The following is a 25,000-nucleotide window of genomic DNA, read 5'->3' as shown; positions in this document are numbered from 1 at the left end:
GTAGACGAGTTACAAGATGACAAGACTAAGCCTGCCGAATCGAAACATTGCAATAGGCCGCCTCAAGTTAGGCGAATCGCAGTCAACAGTCGCACGCCACATGAACGTCCATCAGAGCACCATTTCACGTCTCTGGGACAGGTACCAGCAGTTTCAATCAGCTGAAGACCGGCCCAGAAATGGAAGACCTCGCATTACAAGATCGCTACATCCGGGTTCTGCACTTCCGTCACCGAACTGCCACAGTAAAGAATACTGCTGGACGCATATCTGGTTTGAGAAGGTTGTCTGCACAAACCATTCGGAACCGACTTCGAGAAACTGGTTTACGGGCTAGGAGACCGTATGTTGTCCCCGTCCTGCGACGTCAACATCGACATTTACGTGTTCGCTGGTGCACGAATGTACATGGGTGTAACTTGGGGAAACTGGCAGCGAGTATAGTTCAGCGACGACGTTTCCTTCGACAGCGACGTGATGGACGGCAACGTGTTTACAGACGCCGCAGTGAACGTTTTTGCCAACAACTGCGTCGCCCAAGTTGACAGAGTGGAGGGAGTGTCATGATGTGGGGAGCCATCTCATACACCGGCAGAAGTGAACTTGTATTCGTACACGGCAACCTGACAGCTGTACGCTACCGGGATAAAATTCTTCGCCGTCACTTGCTTCCCATTTTGGATCGACAGAGAGAACTGTTTCAGCATGACAATGCCAGGCCACATAAGGCACGTGTAACAATGGATTTCCTACAGAATGAGAACATTAATGTGCTGCCATGGCCATCAAGAGCGCCAGATCTCAACCCCATTGAACATCTATGGGATGAACCGGACAGACGTGTACGCCAGCGTGACCCGGAGCCTCAGACGCTTCCGCAACGGTCACATGCACAGCAGGAAGAATGGGCTAGGATTCCACGTGCCCGGATTCAGAGACTCATTCAGTCTCTGCCAAGGAGATATCGCGCAGTGATTGCTGCTACTGGTGGCCATACAAGGTACTGATTTCAGCGCCCTCGTGCGACGCTGTTTGGTGACGAAAACGCCTCCACTGCCGTCAGTCCATAGCAAGAACATTGTCACATTCTCATGTCAAATTTGACTGTGATATGATCATAAATAACGAAATTATGCTACTTTGTATTAAAGAGATAATCCCATGAATATTTCGCCTATGCGTTTCTTTTTTGGCAGAGTATATTATTGTACACGTATTTGCAAAAGTAAATTGTATAAGCCATGATAGTGTCTACAATCGTTTGGGTTTCGTTCTTCACAAAATAAACAAAACAAAATCCTCTAAACCATCGTACATTGTAAACTCTATTCATGGATATCTTCCATAAGCTATGGTACGTTGTAAACTCTGTTCTTGGATATATTTATTTTTTAACGTTTTGGTAAAACAATTGTATAAATGATTCCACTTGGGAACTAATTCTTGGATATTATTTTCTTTTCAGCTTTGTGGTAAACAAGAAAATCTATAAACCGTCCTACATTGTAAACGCTATTCTTGGGTCTTTGGTTGCAATAACAGGTATTATTATATAACATTTAGTGAAATATCTTCAAATATCAGTCAAATAAAAGTGTTATCAGTCACTCAGTAACGATAACACATTTTAGAGTGAACATTTCACTATTTCACTCTAAAATGTGTTATCGTCACTGTAGAAAGTGTTATCTTCACTATAAGAAAGCCGGAACTATTTTGCTGCTGGCATTTTAAAAATAAATGTAAATTGCCAAAAGTTATATAATAAATAGAAAATTGTGCAAGCGCGACTCGTGAGATATGATTGCAAACTTCACTCGATGAGATATAAATCATAGTTGACAAAAAACGTCAAATATCCTCTATTTAATTTAATTTTTGTTTCTGTTTTTATAAGAAACTACCATCTAAACAAAGCCGTTTGAAGCAGACTTTATTTAATTTCATTTCATCTATTTTTGTGCTTATATCCAATTAAGGTTGAAGCACGCTATCCTGGGCACACACCTCGGTTATCTGGGCTGTCTGTCCAGGACAGTGGGTTAGTCGTTAATGAGAGAGAATTCGGTGTGGTGGTCTTACGCCTACCCACTGAGTCGTTAAAATTCGCTCTGAGTGGGAGCCTGGTACCGAGCTGCGAACCCTGCACCTACCAGCCTTAACTACGACACCACCGAGGCTGGTAAAACACTTTCTGAAATCAATTGCCGCTTACAAGGCTTTATAATATTATATACTAATCAGGAAATGTAGATAGTTTCTTCTGAATCATATGTCACAATTACCGTAAGGAAGAAATGTAGCTAATTTATTCTGAATTATATGTCACAATTGAAATAATAAAGAAATGTAGCTAGTTTATTCTGAATTATATGTCACAATTGAAATAATGAAGAAATGTAACTAGTTTCTTCTGAATTATATGTCACAATTGAAATAATGAAGAAATGTAGCTAGTTTCGTCTGAATCATATGTCACAATTGCCATAATAAAGAAATGTAGCTAGTTTCGTCTGAATCATATGTCACAATTGCCATAATGAAGAAATGTAGCTAGTTTATTCTGAATCATATGTCACAATTGAAATAATGAAGAAATGTAACTAGTTTATTCTGAATGATATGTCACAATTGAAATAATGAAGAAATGTAGCTAGTTTCTTCTGAATTATATGTCACAAATGAAATAATGAAGAAATGTAGCTAGTTTCTTCTGAATTGTATGTCACAATTGAAATAATGAAGAAATATAACTAGTTTCTTCTGAATTATATGTCACAATTGAAATAATGAAGAAATGTAACTAGTTTCTTCTGAATCATATGTCACAAGTGAAATAATGAAGAAATGTAGCTAGTTTCTTCTGAATCATATGTCACAATTGTCATAATGAAGAAATGTATCTAGTTTCTTCTGAATCATATGTCACAGTTACCATAATTTTTGACTTTCAATAGTCGATGATCGATTCATCAATGTTCTATAGTACTTTTGTTTGTTTGTCTGTGTGTCTGTTTTCTTTAACGACACCACTAGAGCACATTGATTAATTAATCATCGGCTATTGGATGTCAGACATTTGGTAATTCTGACACGTAGTCATTAGAGGAAACCCGCTACATTTTTCCTAATGCAGCAAGGGATCTTTTATATGCACTTATCCACAGACAGGAAAGGTACTATAGGTAGTACTAAACCAATTAACTTCCGGCTGGGTCAAAATTCGAGGTGCACCGAACTTTTGGTAGAGAAGTGAACACCACAAGTCCTGTGATTGGTGATAAATTTGAGTGTGTTGGTTGTAAAAAAAATAGTTTCATATCGGCAAAAAATGTATGCAATTTTATTTCATCTGGTACCACTGTGTTAAGTAGCCTTGTGCTTGAAACATGTATGGGGTACCTGTAAAAAAGAGTACTCGAATTTTGTGCGGAACTAGGGTAGTCATAGGCGGTACCCGTTATCCCAGAAATGAGTAGCTTGACCCCCAATTTTTTTATTCACTTTAAGGGTAAGGGGTGGTAGTATTTATATCCGTGGCGTTTATGTCGATTGATACGCTGCAGGTAGGAATTTTAGCCGCATATGTTACTATTGTCGTCCATGGGATTTGATTTGGGAGTATACACCCTATAGTGGTGTATCTAACTGATTTGAAAGGTGCTGTAGTAGTGTCTCTAACTATATTTCACAGCTAGCTGTGCTGTGGTCCGGTCTTGGGAGGCTGCAATAATCGGCACAGTGGGCGCCTTTGTGGCCTTATTCGCCTCCGCGCTGATGCTGTACTGTAAGATCGACGACCCCGTCGATGCCGTTGCAGTGCACGCTGCTTCCGGTATATGGGTAAGTGACGTGACACGCTTGTGGGTTTGGACTTGGGTAGGTGGATGGAAAAAGAAAGAAAGAAAGAAGTGTTTTATTTAACGACGCATTTAACACATTTTATTTACGGTTATATGGCGTCAGATTTTTTTTTTTTTTAGAGGAAACCCGCTGTCGCCACATAGGCTACTCTTTTGCGACAGGCAGCAAGGGATCTTTTATTTGCGCTTCCCACAGGCAGGATAGCACAAACCATGGCCTTTGTTGAACCAGTTATGGATCACTGGTCGGTGCAAGTGGTTTACACCTTGGGTAGGTGGATGGATGGATGGATGCCAGGATGGATGGATTGACAGATGGGCGGATGGAGGGAAGGGTGGATGGAGGGATGGATGGGCGGATAGATGTAAGGATAGATGGATGGATGGGTCGATGGAGGGATGGATGGGTGGATGGATGGATAGATAGATAGATAGATAGATAGATAGATAGATAGATAGATAGATGGATGGATGTATTGCTCGATGGATGGATAGATGGATGGACGGATCGATGGATCGATGGATACATGCACATATGGTTAGATGTTTCTTTTTGGATGGATGTTAAGACGAAGGTATGGGTGTATGGGTGCATGAAAGGACTAACGAATATGAACATTGGATGGATGAGCAAGTGGGTCTTGAACGGACGGTTGTACGGACAGACAGACGGTCGTATCGATCACTGGTTTGTAACTATAGATACACATCTCTTTATTTCTTCTTTCGTCAGGGCCTTCTTGCCGTAGGGTTCTTTGCCGATAAAGATCCATTCGAGAATTTGACCCAGGGCCGTAGTGGCCTGTTTCACGGAGGTGGTGGGTACATGCTGGGAGTTCAGCTACTGGCCTGTGTGTGTCTGTTGGCTTGGTCAATGTTGTTGACATACGTCCAGCTTATTGTAAGTATGTACTGTTAGCGTTTCGGGCAATTCTATGGGAATTCAGAAAATTTTACAGGAATTTGCAGAGCTCACCTATGTAGAGTATTTCCTTGAAAATTATTCAAAAGTTGCTAATTTAAAGAAAATGTTATCAGCTACTTTGTATAAAAATTAGCAAATTGCTAATTTGGCAATGACCAGAGTTGGTTTGAGTAAAGCCTATATAATATATATATAAACTGTATATATTTAAATATGAAGGTGGGGGTTTTTTCTGATAATTTAACTGGTAAGCCCAAAATGTATATTACACACTCAATGACGTACAATTTGTCACTGTTTCTAGTATGAAAGGTCGATACCCCATATATGTTGCCCATCAGTTTAAAGACAATTGATTGACTGCTGCTTCGTGATGATGACCTAGCTGTCAATTCCAAATCGGCCACTGAAAATAACACTATCTGTGGCGTATTATATTTACAAGAGCAAGCACCAAAAAATATGTTTTAGTTGGAAAATATGTTTAAATTGCTTCTGAATCTTTTTTTTTTGTAAAGAATACATACAACTGTAGCATTACTCATGTGTCTGTTAGACACTTAGTGTTTCCAGGCATACGCCCCTGCGTAGGGCGTTTAAAAAATAAATGTGTTTTGGGAACGGGACCCTACTTGAAAAAATAGGGCGGCCCTAATGTTTTTAATTGTACTTGTTTGTTTGACTGTTTCGGTAAAAGAGTAAAAATGTAGTTAAAGAAAAACATAGCCGACTAACCATACCTAATGTTTTTGGGGGCATGTTCCCGGAAACACAATTTGTTTTAGACCTAACGATGACATTCGTCAGGTCAGATCAGGTCAGGTCAAGTCAGGATATAACGTGCACATTCAGAACAAGCTGTTGTAGCGCACGCCTGTCATGGGCGCAGTTGTCGGCTCTTGCCGGCTCCACTGTCCAGGACAGGAAAGGGTCGGGGAGTGGGAGAGGGGATTGCCCGCGCTGGCATGGGCAAGGGCGCACACGCAGCCCGACCTGGATCGGAAGCGGGCGAGGGGGTTGGTTGTGGTACTATTGAATTTGCTAAATGTTCCTTGGAATTAAGGCCAATTAGAAATTGTTGCGTAACTCCTTAAAGATAGGTTTGACGCATAATTTTGAACGGTTCACCAAAATTGAAGTATAGCTATTTAGGTTGCTTTGACTTAGTTGATTGAAACGTAGCTCAATGACAATCGCAAATATAATGCTATTTATTTTTGCCATTTATAATTGATAAACTATTATCCCTTCAGGCTATTGATAAAACATTTGGGCTGCGCATGTCTGCCGAAGAAGAAGCATTGGGTGCCGACCTTGTGGAGCACAACGTCAGTCAAGGTCAACTCGGAAATGAGGCCAACAGTTCCTCTGAAAGTCACAACGACAACAACCACTCGACAACGAGAACTGACACTAACGAAAACATAGACAGAGACACACATATACTGTTTTCCTCACGACACATTGTCGCTAATCATGTTCATCCAGAAAATTCGACTGCAAAAGGTCTCATGTCAGTGTTTTCGCTAACGTCAATGATGCCAAAAGAAAAGTTCAGTATGTCTCCATCTTAAAAGTAACTATTTAAGAGAGAGAAAACGAAACAACCGGAAATTGATTTGTTGTAGCGACGTTATTATACGTGTCTAAATATTCGGTTGGGCTGTAACACGTCAACGTCAATATAGGAGAATATTTGTCATTTTAGGTACCCAGGACCGCGTGCTTGAACCTTATTTGGATATAACATTTCATCTACAGTGATGTACTGTGTATTATTCATGATGTCATTGTATTGCGTCAAAAACGGTTGAAATAATATTTATTTCATATCAAGTGCATATTCATTCACTGTTATACCGCCTATACGTAATGTGCGCATTTCCTATAGATGGCAGTTTCTTTTATGTTTTATGTTTTTAGTCCTCTACCGGTCCGAACGAAGGGGACTATAGGTTTCATCTCCGTCCTTCTGTCTGTATGTCTGTCTGTCTCTGTCTCTGCCTCTGTCTCTGTGTCTGTCCCTACACATCCGTCTGTCTGTCCAACATATTTTTTAACAACGGCATGAGATATTGAGCTACAAATGTGTATAGCTTTATCATATACTGTTACATATCAAGTTTGACTTTCATGGCGATTTACTCATTTTTGACAGAGTTATAGCACTTAAACTTAGGAGATACGACAATTTGTTTTCCTGAATTTGTTTTAAAATACCATAGTTTGACACCCATTAGCCGATGTATTGTTCGTGCTGGGATGTCGTTAAACATCTATTCTATTCTGTTGTTTTACAATGTCTGAAGATATTGTTATTAACTTTTGTATATAGCTTTACCATGTACTGTTACATATCAAGTTTGACTTTCATGGCGATTTATTCATTTTTGACAGAGTTATCGCCTTTGAATTTAGGAGATATATTGGGACCGGTAGGGAATATGTATTGTTTTAGTAGTATTCTCAGAATACTTGTTTTTCTCTGTAGAAAAATATATGGTTTTTTAAAACGACAACACAACTGCTCTTTTGCGAAAACTATGCCGTAGTGTTTAACACCTAGGGCCAGTCGCTTTAACAAATTAAAATGGCAGGTATTGTTTTTGTTATCGTGTGTCCAATATTAAATGATGTCAAACAAAATAAAACCGTTGTTTCTCTTCGCTGTTAGTTTTACTTTTATTCAACAATCACGATGTTCGGTAGGTAAGAATGAATGAATGAATGAATGAATGAATGAATGAATGAATGAATGTTCAACGACACCCCAGCACAAAAATAGAGATCAGCTGTTGGGTGTCAAACAAGGTATGTACATCAATATGGAAATCAGTTGAATGAAGACAAATATTGCACGACGATATACTCAATAAACTTAATTAAGGGCTAATAAATATTTTTAACATTTTTCTTTAATTATAGCCAAACAAATACATCTTCTTCCGTTGTAAGATGTCGACTTTGCGGCATATTCTTAAACTTAATGATTTAAACAAAATGACAAAGATTGTTACGAACCAAGGTCACTGGCGTAGGAAGCAGGGGGGGGAGAGGGCATGTCCCACCTCCCCCCCCCCCACACTTTTAAGATATTTTGCTTTATATTTGCTTTATAATAGTGTAAAAGTGTGTAAATATAAAAGTGTGCCCCCTTCCCCCCCCCCCCCCCCCCCCCCCCCACACACACACACACTTTTTTGGCATCTTCCTACGCTCTTGAAGGTGTAACGAATCCTAGCGGAATGCGCATTTCAGTAGCTTACATAAATGTACGGGAAAAAAATTCACATTGTCAAATATCGTTTACGTATATCACGGGCAAACATTTAATTAAAACATACATTGGTTGTGACCAAAATTGCTAAAATAATATGTCACTGGCAAAACATTAACAAAAAGCTTACTGGCCCTTCAGTAATTATGTTGAGTATAATTAATAGTGTTAGCTGTTGCCTGGGAATGAAATTAGAAAAATCTTAATATGTCCCCCTAACGTTGACTTATTCTGACTTTTTTTTGGTGAACGCAAGTCAAATTTTCTCACTGAATGTGAAGCTATATCAAATCTCATTTAAGGCATTGGTAACATGAACTAAGATAACCGTACGATCTGTTGATTTTTGCTTTGTTTAACGACACCACTAGAGCACATTGATATATAAATCATCGGCTATTGGATGTCAAACATTTGGTAATTTTGACATAATATTCTTAGAGAGGAAACTCGCTACATGTTTACATTAGTAGCAAGGAATATTTTATATGACCCATCTCACAGACAGGATAGCACATACCGGCCTTTGATATACCAGTCGTGGTGCTCTGGCTGGAACGAGAAATAGTCCTCTGGGCCCACCGACGAGGATCGATCCAAAACCGACCTCTCGTCAAGCGAGCGCTTACCACTGGACTACGTCCCGCCCCATCTTGTGATTTAGCCATTTGTATGCGGTAACATGTAGAAATTGTATTTTACTCCAATTGCCTATTTAACGAATTAATCTCTGTCTGTCTGTCTGTGTGTCTCTCTCTCTCTCTCTCTCTCTCTCTCTCTCTCTCTCTCTCTCTCTCTCTCTCTCTCTCTCTCTCTCTCTCTCTCTCTCTCTCTCTCTCTCTCTCTCTCTCTCTCTCTCTCTCTCTCTCTCTCTCTCTCTCTCCCTCTCTCTCTCCCTCTCTTCTCCTCTCTCCTCTCTCGTTCTCCCCTCCTCCCTCCATCGCTCGTCTCTCTCTCTCTCTCTCCTCTCTCTATCTCTCTCTCTCTCTCTCTCTCTCTCTCTCTCTCTCTCTCTCTCTCTCTCTCTCTCTCTCTCTCTCTCTCTCTCTCTCTCTCTCTCTCTCTCTGTCAACCAAATGTCGAAAGAACCATATGTTACAAACACAATGGTCGCAGTTGAAAAGGTGCTCAGCTGTCGTTAATTAAACTTTCGATTCCTTTCCTTTCCAATAAAGTTCAGTGTTGTGCTTCCTCTGCCAGTTTTATTAATTCATTTAAATAGATATTCGCCTGATCTACCCGAAATCCTTTGTTTGATTAAACCGCATTGCGTGTAAGCGAAGCATGTTAGCGTATTTTATCCAGATTAGATAACCATTTTCTGATCTACAATCGATACACTATGACAAAGCAGCTCTGTAATATCGCCTGCTATTGTTACATTGCGTGTGGTAGGCATATTATTATAAAAGTCAGGACATTTTATGATACAAACGGAGTTCAGAACATATTATTTATCAATTTTTTTTTATTCTTTTCCTTCTGTCAGAATTAAACCATTTTATTATGCCAGGTTTGAAGGCACGTTAGTGGAAGTAAGAAATGATCCAATACAATATTTATTTTTTTTTTTTTTTTTAAACCCACAAATCAAAAACCACAAAAAAAAAAAAAAAAAAAAAAAAAAAAAAAAAAAAAAAACAAACAAAAAACGCATAACTAGTATTTATCATCCATTAAAGGCTTTTGTAGGAGATATCGCTGGCACTATAATTTGTGCTATCTCCTGCAATATTCTCATAGGAGATATCGCTTCTTATAATCTTGATTGGTCAAATTTTAATCATAAGACAATATTTTGTTACGTCACTATATGTTTGTTTGCGCTACACCTATCATTAGTGACGTCACGCCACTGCCGTTCTGCTCGTTAACGAGTCTACCGCTGCCAAATATATAGAGGATAATCCCGAGTGTCTTGTGATATCATAATTTTCATTTGCGACAATTGTAAACAATGTCAGTAATGTGGGTTGAATGTCACTATAGTCCCCAAAAACAGACAGGTGGTCCTTCAATGGATACCAGCCCATTGTGGTATCCTAGGAAATGAGAAAGTGAACACGTTGGCAAAAAAAGGAGCAAGCAAAGAACAGCAGTGCAACAACATCGAATTCCAAGAGAAAAAAACACATCATAAAAGCAATCATGAGATCACCAAAAAACAAAGACAGCTACCCTCTCCTAACTAGACAGCAGCAGGTCACACTCTTTCGTCTCCGCACTGGACATAACAGGCTAAACTCACACATGCACAGGAAGTTCCGCCTTGCCTCCTCGCCTATATGCATATGCGGTCAAGAAGATCAGACAACAGAGCACATCCTCCAGAGATGTCCGCAGCAGCAGAAGATCAGGGAGGAAATCAGATTCTGGCCTCACCAAGAATCTCTTGCTACCAAGCTCTATGGCAACAAGGAGGACCTAAAGAGGACGATGCTCTTCATCGTACGATCAAATTTAGAAGTGTAGTCAGCGAACGCAAAGAAGAAGAAGAAGTCACTATATTTGGCAGCATTAATTAGCAAAACGACAGTCGCGTGAGGTCACTAATATATGTTTAGCGCTGAACCATACAGTGACGTAACAAAATATTGTCTTGTAATTAAAATTTGACCAATCAAGATTATAAGAAACGATATCTCCTAGGAGAATATCGCAGGAGATATCGCAAATTATAGTGCCAGCGACATCTCCTACAAAAGCCTTTAATGGATGATAAATTATGACATCACAAGACACTCGAGGAGTATCCTCTATATATTGGGACAACATTGCAAATGATTTCATCAAAATATAGCTTTATACCAGAGTAGATAACTTGACACTCGCATAACATGATCCGATCATCACTTGAACTCAAAAGGTCTATCAACTCAAAAGGATTAAGCTACCGTGTCAAGGGCAAGGTCGTGGACACTTAATATTCGACTCACGTAAACGGCTCCTTACGGTCTGGTCCGATATTCTGCGCAACCCAGGTTTGGCAGACGTTGACGACGAAGCAGTTGGCAGTCTGTCGCGTAAATGCCGTGAGCGTATGTCTCGGTCGCGTGCAGCTGTAGTAACTCTTGGACGATCGGATATAGGGCGATCACGTGACATTCCAGTTCGCTGATAAGGGTGCCAAGGCCTACTTATTGTACCCTGAGACGTGTTCAAAAGACATGCAATTGCTGGCTGCGACTCACCGTCTTCCACCCGGCCAATAGCATTGTAACGTTGTGGTTCTGTCAGACGGGGCCCAATTTCACGAAGCCATCTTAGTGTTAAGATCACCTGAAGTGCATTACTATCTTATGCACTTACGGTTGTCTTAGGGCTAAGATCACTTTGTAAAACAGTGCAATGGGCATAATTGCAATATAACGTAGCGTAGCTATCGATAATGCATGTATGAATGTAAATCAGTTTTCTGTCAAGGGGTCATGTACGTGTTGTACGTGCATGTTTTGTACGTGGAAAATGTGAGCTCTGTTACCATAGTATTGGATATTGTGAAAAAAAAATGTCCACGGGCTGACGTCAAATTGCATGATATCATGTGCACTTGCTAATGAATAAGATTAAATTGAAACATATAATATTGTGTTATTTAAAAATTAATGTTCACAAAACAATATGTGCGATGCGTTTCTTATTTTGAAGAGTATATGTATGTTTAGTTTGTGGGCGAAATCTAGCTAAATCGTTAGAACGTTCGGCTGAGGTACTTGGCAATCTAATTAAAATTAGCTCCACTGTTACATGTGGATCTAACAGCAGCCCGTCGGAGCTCATGTCCAGTTGACCTTTCATTCGACCAATCAAAACCTTACTTGCAAAATCATGTCAGTGATTTGAAAAGAAATTGAAAACATTCGGGATTATGCCGAGGGTATACGAAATGATTCGGGTGAATTACGAAGTATGCCGAAAACTAATTTCAATATAAATTTTATATAAAATTCGTTTCAAGACGAAAACAAACGGTGATGGTATAGCGATAAAATCTCTTTAAACAATCCAGAGTTTATTACTGCACTTTTCCCCCTGTTTTTTTTCAATGTTGACATAGATCAACAAGTTCGCCTATTGCATAAATAATCTAGCCTGGTATTTTTAGAATTTGTATGCTCCCGAATAACGCTATAAAAGGCGAAGTGTAATTGGTCGATATTTTTACCTTTCGATTGACCGTTCAAAATTGCGCCAAACTTCCTCAATCAAAATTGCGCACCACTTTCTCTTTGGCATTAACGGCTCCATTCAAAATTCCATAGCACCACCACCACCACCACCCCCACCCGCCTGCTACCGATTCGATCGGGCTGCTGGTGCTCCCTTGCACCTGCCAGTGCAGGCGGTCCCTCCCCCCCCCCCCCCCCCCCCCCCAACCTTTCCTGTCATGGACGGAGGAGCCGACAGGCGTGCGCTACAACAGCTTGTTCTGAATGTGCACGTAAAACCCTATGACATGACATGACAGGTCGATATTTAAATTGTTATTTATAGATGAAATGTCACCTGGACATGGGAGTCCATGCAATGATGTTAGATCTACCGGCAGACCCAGTAGAGCTAATTTTAATCAGATTGAGGTACTTGGGTAACTCCTCGATGGATCCATTTTTGTTGTTATTTCCTTTTTTGGTCCACGACTAGGTATATCAAAGACCTCGGTATATACTGTCCTGTCTATGGGAAAGTGCAAATAATAACTTACTGCTAGAGCATGTCCTTTGAAAACTACTGTCAGAATTACCCAAATGTGTGATCGCAAATAGCCGATGATTAATTAATCAGTGCACTCTAGCAATGTCGAACAAAACTCTATTTTGCATTTTTCATGTGTTTGTTTAGTAGATATTGACGTGTTTACATCTCAAAGGATCAAAAAAGCCTCTGACGTTATATCACGATAAGAGTGGGGAACACCTTATTTCCCCGAAAATTACTTTATTCAACCAACTACACTTTCAACATATCCACTTGCTATTAGTATTGTGGTATGTGCAATATACTTGAATTATGGCTAAATGGTCATATGTCAAAAATAGATAATCCGCGTTACCCCGAAACCGCACACATATACAACCATCACAGGCCCTTAAAATGGCCTTTAGCTGATGAGATGTCACACACAATGTGACTTTGTCTTCAGTAGGTCAACCTCAAACTAACCACTGTTTTAATAATAGTTTTAATCTCTTGATATTGCTAACGATTCAAGCATTCTACACACACACACACACACACACACACACACACACACACACACACACATAAAATAGCCTTTAGCTGATGACACGTTACACGAAATACGACCTTGCCTTCAGTAAGTTAACTTCTAACCACCACCCCATAAAATAGCCTTTAGCTGATTAGAAGTTACACGTAATGCGACCTTGCCTTCAGTAAGTTAACTTCTAACCACCACCCCATAAAATAGCCTTTAGCTGATGACAAGTTACACATAATGCGACCTTGCCTTCAGTAAGTGAACGTATAACCACCACCCCATAAAATAGCCTTTAGCTGATGACAAGTTACATATAATGCGACCTTGCCTTCAGTAAGTGAACGTATAACCACCACCCCATAAAATAGCCTTTAGCTGATGACAAGTTACACATAATGCGACCTTGCCTTCAGTAAGTGAACGTATAACCACCACCATGGGCCCATACAATATATTTTAGTTGATGATAAGTTACACATAATGCGACCTTGCCTTTAGTAAGTCGACGTCAGACCGATCAAGCCTTTAATAAGTTTTCAATTCCTTGTCTTTGCTACTCGGCAGAGTTCAGGCAGACCCCGCTGGACTGGTTTATGCGCTTCACGTTAAACCAAATGGCCACATCGGGAACCATTCAAATAGTTAGCTGGCTGACCTTGGGGCTGAGGTCATGCATTATGTCTTATTGTCATTACTAAATAAAATAATTTCTAAGTGTGATATGCGGTTACATGGGACTGAGTACCTAAGGACAATATGACACTTTGCTCTGGCTTTTTTTGGTGGATGATTCAAATGTTTTTGTTGTCAACCTATATTTTGTTATGCCACTTTTTCCAACAGTTTACATCGGTGTTGACCTTTTAGTTGCCGTCACAGTTAACTTTAATATGTACTCAGATGTCATGCGCATCCACTTTTCGTTATAAATTATCATTTAATTTATATTTAATTCCAGTATCAGCTCTGACATTTATAGCACGGACATAATTATACAGGTTTGGGTGTAAAACCCACTTACACTACTCTACGTTTACCTTAATAACACAGTTTAAAGAGACATTCCTGAGTTTGTTGCATTGTAAGATGTTTCCGACTATAAAAATATTTCTACGATTAAACTTACATATTAAATATATTTTCTTGTTTAGAATAGCAGTGTCTGTATATTCAGTGTGTTTCTAGTCGTCTTAATATTTGTAAGAAATCTAAACTGGATTTTGTCTTCAAATAATTTTGTACGTACGAAAAAACTATATTTTAGGAAATAAAATGAAATTTAATCTAGTACAAATATTAGAACGATCAAAAACACGTTTAATACACAGCCACTAATATTTAATATGTAATTACAATCGTTAAAAAGTCTGTTAGTCGATAACATCTTACAAATTGCATCAAACTCAGGAATGTCCCTTTAAGTTAAAGAGTTTTGTTTAACGACACATTGATTTATTAATCATCGGCTACTGGGTGTCCCGCGTTTGGTAATTGTGACACGTAGTCTTCAAGAAGAAACCCGCTACATTTTTGGTCTATTACAAACAAGGGATCTTTTATATGCATTTACCCACAGACAGGACAGCACATACTATGGCCTTTGATATACAAGTTGTGAGGCACTGATTGGGGTGGAAGAAAAACCAATCGGACCACTGAATAGGTTCGATCCTGTGGCCAAAGGACCTCAGACAAGCGCTCGACCGAATGAGCTAGATACAACGGCCTACAGGTATAGGGCAGGACGTAGCTCAGTGGTACAGCGCTCGCATGATCTAGGATCGATTCCCGTCGGTGGGTCCATTGGGTTATTTCTAGTTCCAGCCAGTGCTCCGCAACTGGTGTAACAAAGTCTATGGTATGTACTATCCTGCCTGTGGGATAGTGCATATAAAAGATCACTTGCTGCTAATCGAAAAGAGTAGCCCATGAAGTGGCGACAGCCGGTTTTCTCTCTCAGTATCTGTGTGGTCCTTAATTATATGTCAGCGCTCACATGATCTCGGATTGATTCCCGTCGGTGCTCCACAGCTGGTGTAACAAAGGCTGTGGTATGTACTATCAGGTCTGTGGGATAGTACATATAAAAGATTACTTGCTGCTAATCGAAAAGAGTAACCCATGAAGTGGCGACAGCGGGTTTCCTCTACATAATGGTTTGATTTGATCTCGGATCATAAGGTGTTTCTTAGCTGGTGTTCAAAGGCTGTTGTACTATCAGGTCAGAGAGGTATTTACCAAGCTGGTTTCGAAAACTTTAACCCATGAAGTGGCGACAGCGGGTAATACTGGTTTGATTTTAATCATAAGGTGTTTCTTAACCTGTTACATTCAGAGAGGTTTTGCCAAATTCCCATTATTATTACTCTGCATTGTGTGGAGATACGGTTTTGATTATGAATAGATACGGTTTCTTTATGAATAACGCTTTCGTCGTTGAGATTTACAACGATCGAAAGAATCCTGATAACAAATCTTACCTAGAAGGGGCGGGATTTAGCTCAGTTGGCTGAGCGCTCGCTCGCTCACCTTGGGGCATCCATTCAACTGATTGCATTTTCTCGTTCCAACCAGTGCACCACAAACTGGTCAAAAGCCGTGATGTGTGTTTTCCTGTCTGTGGGAAAGTGCATACAAAAGATCCCTGGCTGCTAACAGAAAAATATAGTGGGTTTCCTCTGATGACTACGAGTCAGAATTACCAAATTTTAACATCGAATAGCCGATAGTTAATTAATCAACGTACTCTTGTGGTTTTGTTAAAGCCGCACGCCCTAGTTTCATCCAGCGAAAATAAATTATAATTTTGGTTAATCTACAAACCTGTAACACACTTAGATCACGTTTTTATCAAATGGAGTGAAAAAGCAGGTTTTATATCGATAAATACCATGGGAATCCCCATGTCCCAATTGCTTGAAATAATTTTGAAAGTTAGTATTCTGATGTCACCGGTAGATGTCGCTCGAAGCACAACAATACCTACGTCACGACAAATTTCGCACAGACTCGGGGTACGTTCCTTTCACCTCTCTTGGACTTGTTCCAACTGTTCTGTCCTGGTTGTATCCCCTCTCCAGATATTGTAAGACTTGAGATATTGAGATACTTACTTGTCTGAACTTTATTGTTAATAAAAATGTTCACGAACTGTGAAGAAAAATCTCACAAATGAACAACAAGCAAACGACAACAAATCGGATGTTGATTGCGCGAATCGTGCACGAGAAAACAAACCGAACCAAAATGATAACGGTGACATTGAAATGGGAATATCCCCTCTAAAAATAGATTAGACCTTGTCTGCTCAACGGTGTTTTCTCAGAGGCCCGTGACTTTTTATGAAATACGAAAAATCCATTTTGTGGTATTACAAACATCAGGATTACCAGGATTACCAAAAAACACTTCAGGTGAATGGAAATGTATATTCTAAATAATAATAAGTGCAATTTTATTTGTGAAAAAAAATGGGTTAAATAGCGAAAAACAACGGCGTAATGGTTAGCAACTAGGGCGTGTCCCTTTAAACAAAAACAAACCTACCTAAATATCATTATATGCACAATACTGGTGACCAGGGGCCTAATTCACAAAGGTCTCTTAGGCTCTGCTAGACAACAAAGTATCCTCTTTGCAAGTCTTTTTGCATTGCACTGCGAGATCGCAAAGTTGCGAAAGTTTAATGAATTAGGCCCCAGAAATGCTCTGAACACAAATATCCGTTCTTTAAGCAAATGCAAATAAATTTGTTATGCTAGTGTCAGACTATCAACTGTCACGACGACGTTGGCCAACTCGACGGTTACGTTGTAATTTTTCGTAACTTCCGACTTACGATGGGTGCGCTCAGATTATTAACAACCAATCGGTCGTAGGAGCTGTATTTACGACGAGAATCGAGTTGTAAGACCGCCCAGACTAGCAACTGGACAGTCGTAGAATTCCAGAGATCGGCCAGTTGTCAAACTCCGTCGTGATATTGGGTATTCTGAGACTAGTATTTACAATGGCTATAAATTCAGTTGATTCTCGTTGCCATCTTCAGCAGTGGAGGGCTATAGGACACTATGAAGACCTACCAGATCGTGCAAGATAATCTGCGTTCACATTAACATTTGTCCCTATTCTTCCATCGCTTTGCAATCCTCTTCTGTCGGGTTAATAATGACATCGATTAACTCTCGGATGAATGCTACTTGAACGTCGCCACATTCAGCAAAATGGGTGGCCAGGTAGTCGAGAATGCAGGGCCGGTAAGAATTGTAATCACTGAAATACAAAACCAAGTATCACTGCTAGAACCGGCCTCGGTGGCGTCGTAGTTAAGCCATCGAACTTAAGGCTGGTATGTACAGGGTTCGCAGCCCATTACCGACTCCCACCCAGAGCAAGTTTTAACAACTCAGTGGGTATAGGTGTAAGACCACAACACCCTCCGCTCTCTCACTAACCACTAACAACTAACCCACTGTCCTGGACAGACAGCCCAGATAGCTGAGGTGTGTGCCCAGGACAGAGTGCTTGAACCTTAATTGGATAGAAACACGAACATAAATTGAAATGAAAATGAAATCACTGCTAAAATAAAAATTTGTTTTTGTTCAACGACACCACTAGAGCCCATTGATATGAATTTGATTGAAGTAACTATTTTGTTGCTAATGACAATAGCTCTTACTAATATTGAAGTGTGTCGGGGGGGGGGGGGGGGGGTCTTTTATTATTTCTTTTTTTTTTCTTTTATCAATATTTCCAGTTTGGCTTGACGTAATAAAAAAGAAATGTGTTTTGAAAACAATAAATACGTTCTATTTTATATGTAATTTGTAAAAAGAAAAATAATTATAAAGATCAATAAATAAAACAGCAATATCCAGCCATATTGAAGTATAGCGTCTGTATTTTTTAATTCTACATACATACATATATACATACATACATAAAAGGAAGGAAGGAAGGAAATGTTTTATTTAACAATGCACTCAACACATTTTATTTACGATTATATTGCGTCGGACATATGATTACGGACCACACAGATATTGACAGACAAAACCTGCTGTCGCCACTTCATGGTCTACTCTTTTCGATTAATTAGCAGCAAGGGATCTTTTATATGCGCCATCCCATAAACAGGATAGCACATACCACGGCCTTTGATGTACCAGTCGTGGTGCACTGGCTGGAGCGAACATACATGAAAGATCTCAAACTAGTACAAACTTATTAACAGAAACATAATCAAATATAGAGCTTAGTAGAATAAACTAATCAAACTGCACAAGAAGATGACATTTTTAAATATAGTTTTATATATTAACCAATGTTGTTTTACAAAATGGGAACAAAAATATGACAAATGTCCTGTTCTTTTTACGTCAAGCTAAACTGAAATCACTAACACAAAACATAACAAAAGTAAATAAATAAACATAATAAATAAATAAAACAAAACAAAATTAAATTTGGCTAGTACGAGGTATAGGTAAGGGAAATACATTTTTGAAACAAAAACTTCAAAACAAATCGTATCCACATAACATGTCAAGCACACGCACGCACGCACACATCATTATGATCATCATCACACACGCACACAACTGTTTGGTTTTTAACGTTAAAGTTTGTTTTGTTTAACGATACCAATTGAGCACATTGATTTATTAATCATCATCGGCTATTGGATATCGAACACTTGGTAGTTCTGACACACTGTCTTGGAGAGGAAATGCGCTACATTAGCCATAAGTAGCAAGCGATATTTTATATACACCATCCCACATACAGAATAGCACATACCACGGCCTTTGATATACCATTCGTGGTGCATTGGCTGGAACGAGAAATAGCCCGATGGGCTGACTGATGGGGATTGGTCCTGGACCAACAGCGTATCAGGCGAGCGCTCTACCACTGGGCTACGTTCCGCTCCCTTGTTTGGTGGTACCGACTGGGTTCACTTACTTGCATGATGCTAAGTTGTTTGTCCGTCTACAGTGTGTTACTGCTTTTTGTACAGCTTGTTGTTCCCAACAGTCCATTGATGATTCTAGAACTGTAAAACATTTCATTATCCACATAATTAAAGATATACAGGGAAATATAATCAGTATGACCCACGTGTGTCATACTGATTTCACATGCACAACACATGACGTCATTTTGGGAAGCGACGTCATAGCTTAAATAGAGATTATTATACAAGCTTGTGTGTTGTACTGATTTTACGAAACGAGTGTCAGGATTTTTGTATTGCCCGAGCGAGAGCGAGGGTAATACATGAATCCTGACACGAGTTTCGTAAAATCAGTACGACTCAGACGCGAGTGTAATAATTTCTTTATTATCCATATTATTATTGTTGTTTTCTTTATGAATAACAAGACTCAACTCAAAATGTTTCAGCCACAACTTGAAGGAGATGACGGAATGACGTCATATTTCAAATGCACAGACTGAGCTAAGACTGGGGACGCAACGTCATGTTATGACGTCGCTTCCCAAAATTACGTCAGTACACTTGTTATTACACGTGTGCTTCGTATGATTATTATTAACTCGGTTATGTTGAACCATATGGATAATAATACGGCTTCCCCAGTCTAAGTTCCGTGTAATCGTTCACCAAAAATGACGTCATTTTGTCATCTCCTTCTAGTTACTTTTGAAACATTTTGACATAGTCCTTTTTATTCAAACAAATAATATGGATAATGTGGATAATAAACAAATTATTACACTCGCGTGTGAATCGTACTGATTTTACGAAACATGTGTCATGATTCATGTATTGCTCTTGCTCTCGCTCGGGCAATACAAAAATCTTGACACTCGTTTCGTAAAATCAGTACGACACACAAGCTCGTGTAATAATATCTATATACAACAGGATAGCTCCATAGTCGGTAACAAAGGGATGAGAAAAGACATTAGGCATGGGAGTTCAAACTCAGTTTACTTGTTTATATCCACTAAATGTTTAAGCACGTCCACCCTGTACCTAGTCTCTGACTTCGCCAGAGATTAAGTCCAGGGCAGAAGAGGGTGGGGTGAGGTTTTGACATAGGCTGAATTTGGAATATATTTCCATAAGTTCCATAAAAGTCATTCTGGACAGAAACTGGAGGCAAAACTAAAACAAAACACTGCTCGGTCCAACAGTTTATATTATATATATATATATAATTTGGAGCAATTTAGACGGACAAACAAATTGAAAAAGGAAAGAAGAGATGATCGGACTATTTAACTGGCATGGGCAGCAGTTTTTATGTGTAAAACACACTAGAGCACACTGATTTATTAATCATCGACTATTAGATATCAAACATTTGATAATTTTGATATAGTCTTAAAGAAGTTTGTTTTTGTTTAATGACACCACTGGAGCACATTGATTAATTAATCATCGGCTATTGGATGTCAAACATTTGGTAATTCTGACTAATGCAGCAAGGGATCTTTTATATGCACTTTCACAGACAGGAAAGCACATACCACGGCCTTTGACCAGTTGTGGTGCACACTAGAGAAAAAAACTCATTCAGTTGAATGGATCCTCTGAGGTGGTTCAATTCTGCGACGCAAGCACATCAGGTGAGCACTCGACAGGTAGACTTAAAGAGGAAACCCGCTACATTTTTCCATTTGTAGCATGGAATCTTTTATATGCACCATCCCACAGATAAGATAGCACATACCACGGTCGTTGATATATCAGTCGTGGTGCATTGGCTGGAACGAGAAATAGCCCGATGGGCTGACTGATGGGGATTGGTCCTGGACCAACAGCGTATCAGGCGAGCGCTCTACCACTGGGCTACGTTCCGCTCCCTTGTTTGGTGGTACCGACTGGGTTCACTTACTTGCATGATGCTAAGTTGTTTGTCCGTCTACAGTGTGTTACTGCTTTTTGTACAGCTTGTTGTTCCCAACAGTCCATTGATGATTATAGAACTGTAAAACTTTTCATTATCCACATAATTAAAGATATACAGGGAAATATAATCAGTATGACCCACGTGTGTCATACTGATTTCACATGCACAACACATGACGTCATTTTGGGAAGCGACGTCATAGCTTAAATAGAGATTATTATACAAGCTTGTGTGTTGTACTGATTTACGAAACGAGTGTCAGGATTTTTGTATTGCCCGAGCGAGAGCGAGGGTAATACATGAATCCTGACACGAGTTTCGTAAAATCAGTACGACTCAGACGCGAGTGTAATAATTTCTTTATTATCCATATTATTATTGTTGTTTTCTTTATGAATAACAAGACTCAACTCAAAATGTTTCAGCCACAACTTGAAGGAGATGACGGAATGACGTCATATTTCAAATGCACAGACTGAGCTAAGACTGAGGACGCAACGTCATGTTATGACGTCGCTTCCCAAAATTACGTCAGTACACTTGTTATTACACGTGTGCTTCGTATGATTATTATTAACTCGGTTATGTTGAACCATATGGATAATAATACGGCTTCCCCAGTCTAAGTTCCGTGTAATCGTTCACCAAAAATGACGTCATTTTGTCATCTCCTTCTAGTTACGTTTGAAACATTTTGACATAGTCCTTTTTATTCAAACAAATAATATGGATAATGTGGATAATAAAGAAATTATTACACTCGCGTGTGAATCGTACTGATTTTACGAAACATGTGTCATGATTCATGTATTGCTCTTGCTCTCGCTCGGGCAATACAAAAATCTTGACACTCATTTCGTAAAATCAGTACGACACACAAGCTCGTGTAATAATATCTATATACAACAGGATAGCTCCATAGTCGGTAACAAAGGGATGAGAAAAGACATTAGGCATGGGAGTTCAAACTCAGTTTACTTGTTTATATCCACTAAATGTTTAAGCACGTCCACCCTGTACCTAGTCTCTGACTTCGCCAGAGATTAAGTCCAGGGCAGAAGAGGGTGGGGTGAGGTTTTGACATAGGCTGAATTTGGAATATATTTCCATAAGTTCCATAAAAGTCATTCTGGACAGAAACTGGAGGCAAAACTAAAACAAAACACTGCTCGGTCCAACAGTTTATATTATATATATATATAATTTGGAGCAATTTAGACGGACAAACAAATTGAAAAAGGAAAGAAGAGATGATCGGACTATTTAACTGGCATGGGCAGCAGTTTTTATGTGTAAAACACACTAGAGCACACTGATTTATTAATCATCGACTATTAGATATCAAACATTTGATAATTTTGATATAGTCTTAAAGAAGTTTGTTTTTGTTTAATGACACCACTGGAGCACATTGATTAATTAATCATCGGCTATTGGATGTCAAACATTTGGTAATTCTGACTAATGCAGCAAGGGATCTTTTATATGCACTTTCACAGACAGGAAAGCACATACCACGGCCTTTGACCAGTTGTGGTGCACACTAGAGAAAAAAACTCATTCAGTTGAATGGATCCTCTGAGGTGGTTCAATTCTGCGACGCAAGCACATCAGGTGAGCACTCGACAGGTAGACTTAAAGAGGAAACCCGCTACATTTTTCCATTTGTAGCATGGAATCTTTTATATGCACCATCCCACAGATAAGATAGCACATACCACGGTCGTTGATATATCAGTCGTGGTGCACTGGCTGGAACGATAAATAGCTCAATGGGCCCATCGACGGGGATCGTTCCTAGACCGACCGCACATCAGGCGAGCGCTCTACCGATTGGTACTGAATAAACAATGCAATTCATTAAAAAAGAAAAATGTTTTCTCAAATTATTGCTCCAAATTGCAAGAAGTTGTGTGTTGAAATGGTCAAGTCCATTATAACTTAAATTCTAGACGCCCATCTATTTTTTTTTTTTTTTTTTTTTTTTTTTTTTTTGCAAAATAGGGGTGGGAATGAAATGTAATTTTATCTTTTATATTTTCAGGACAATGGAAATATCAAACATAAGTCGCTTTTTTAGCAAATAACAAAAAAAAACCGGAGTCGGGCTTTTATTGTCCGGGAAAGGGGGTGCGGGAGTTTGAAAATTTAGGATTAATTTTATAATGGTCTTACTATATAACATTATAATGAAAAGATGAATAATGTTGACTTTACCTTGCCTGTTATCACAAAAGTAATTTCTGAGGAATACAATTGGGTTTGGATGTTTCGAGAAGAACATATCTTTGCAGACATCGGTGCCTGTACAAGCGTCTCCTAGGTAATCATCTCTGAAAGAAAAGGAAGGCTTTTTTAAATACCGCCATATTTACGGTTGCATACCACCATTAATTAATTCATGCAGTCCAATACAATATCCATGTCAAAATATATTCTCTGAAACATACAACACCATCGAGAGGATCATGTGACTATTAGTTTTAAAAAGTGCTGTCCCTTATCAACTACCGTGCGACAAATCAGCACTGGTTGACAACGAAAATTTTCATTTAAAGGGGCATTCCTGTGTTTGCTGCATTATAAGATGTTTCCGACTAATAAAATAGTTCTACGAATAAACTTACATATTAAATATATTTTCTTATTTAGAATAGTAGTGTCTGTATATTCAGTGTGTTTCTGATCGTCTTAAAGGGACATACCCTAGTTTTTAAACACAAACGCATATTTTTCACTATTATAACCGTTTTTGATAACTTAAATCATACTTTACTTAGATTTTATTGTTTAGATTATCAATTTCCGTACATTCGAAGTATTTTTGGTCATCTTGGTGTTTTTAATATCACAAAATGCATTTCTCATATTTTTAAAAACGCACGTGCGTCTGAGAAGTAACAGTTATGGAGTAGAGTTTTAGTCTATTTTTAAAGAGTATTTCACCATTTCAAAGTCACAGACTCATGCTGCACTCAATTGTAACTTTATCCAAATGTGTTACAGGTTCGTAGATTAACTAAACTTAGTGTTAATTTTCATGGATTGAAACTAGGGTATGTCCCTTTAATATTTGTAAGAAGCCTAAACTTGGAGTATTGGGTATATTGTATATGGTAATTGTGATACTTTGGTTACTAATGCTGGGCTCAAACTATCAACTGTCATGACTAATTTGGCCAACTCGACGGTTGCGTTGTAATTTTCCCCACTCCCGAATCACGACGGGTGAGCTCAGATTAACTAATCGGTTGTAGGAGTTGTATTCGACGAAAATCAAGTTGTAAGAGCGCTCAAACTAGCCACTGGAGAATCGTAGACGTCGCGCGATCGGCGAGTTTGCCAATTCGGTCGTGACAGTTGGTAATCTAGCCTAGCATAAGGCTTTTAAAAATGTGCGGGTTTTCCAGGAAGCCGACCTTATCCAGAAAAAATACCATTTTTAGATTAAAAGATTACACACTTAACATTTTATCTGGACCTTCACCAAAACACCCCACAATGAATAACTGGTTGTCGTTAAACATATAATAGTAAATTGCTGGGTAGGTATTTCTTTTTCTTTTTTTTATGGGTTTTGTTTTATTGTTTATTTTATGTTTATTTTGTTGAACACCCCAGCACAAAAATAACAATCGGCTATTGGGTGTCAAACAACGTAAGTACATCAATATGATTAAAACAAAAGCAAAACAAACAAACAAACACCCCAAGAAATAAATATAAAATAAACAACAAAACAAAAGACCTATCCATCAATTTACTATTATATATCTATTTACAAGTGAAGGACTACCATATGTACTATTAGTATACAGGCACGGCGGAAGC

The 25,000-nt window shown here is 39.0% G+C and overlaps 2 protein-coding genes across 2 annotated transcripts in view; one reads left to right on the top strand and one right to left on the bottom strand.

Moving 5' to 3' along the window:
- The window catches only part of LOC121379522 (putative ammonium transporter 3), a 24,868-nt gene extending 18,083 nt beyond the window's left edge, over window positions 1-6,785 (top strand). The window contains exons 5-8 of the mRNA XM_041508169.1: window positions 1,466-1,542; window positions 3,695-3,843; window positions 4,597-4,764; window positions 6,042-6,785. Of these exons, the coding sequence (XP_041364103.1) occupies window positions 1,466-1,542; window positions 3,695-3,843; window positions 4,597-4,764; window positions 6,042-6,362 (715 nt within the window). The 3' untranslated portion in view covers window positions 6,363-6,785. The remainder of the gene's footprint in view (window positions 1-1,465; window positions 1,543-3,694; window positions 3,844-4,596; window positions 4,765-6,041) is intronic.
- A 10,152-nt stretch (window positions 6,786-16,937) lies between these two features.
- The window catches only part of LOC121376717, a 13,147-nt gene continuing 5,084 nt past the window's right edge, over window positions 16,938-25,000 (bottom strand). The window contains exons 3-5 of the mRNA XM_041504497.1: window positions 23,387-23,502; window positions 19,254-19,344; window positions 16,938-17,558 (exon numbers count right to left, since the gene is read on the bottom strand). Coding sequence (XP_041360431.1) covers window positions 17,411-17,558; window positions 19,254-19,344; window positions 23,387-23,502 — 355 coding nt within the window. The 3' untranslated portion in view covers window positions 16,938-17,410. The remainder of the gene's footprint in view (window positions 17,559-19,253; window positions 19,345-23,386; window positions 23,503-25,000) is intronic.

This window comes from Gigantopelta aegis, chromosome 2 (assembly GCF_016097555.1).
Source record: "Gigantopelta aegis isolate Gae_Host chromosome 2, Gae_host_genome, whole genome shotgun sequence".
NCBI lineage: Eukaryota > Metazoa > Mollusca > Gastropoda > Neomphalida > Peltospiridae > Gigantopelta > Gigantopelta aegis.
This window is presented reverse-complemented; position numbering and strand designations above follow the sequence as displayed.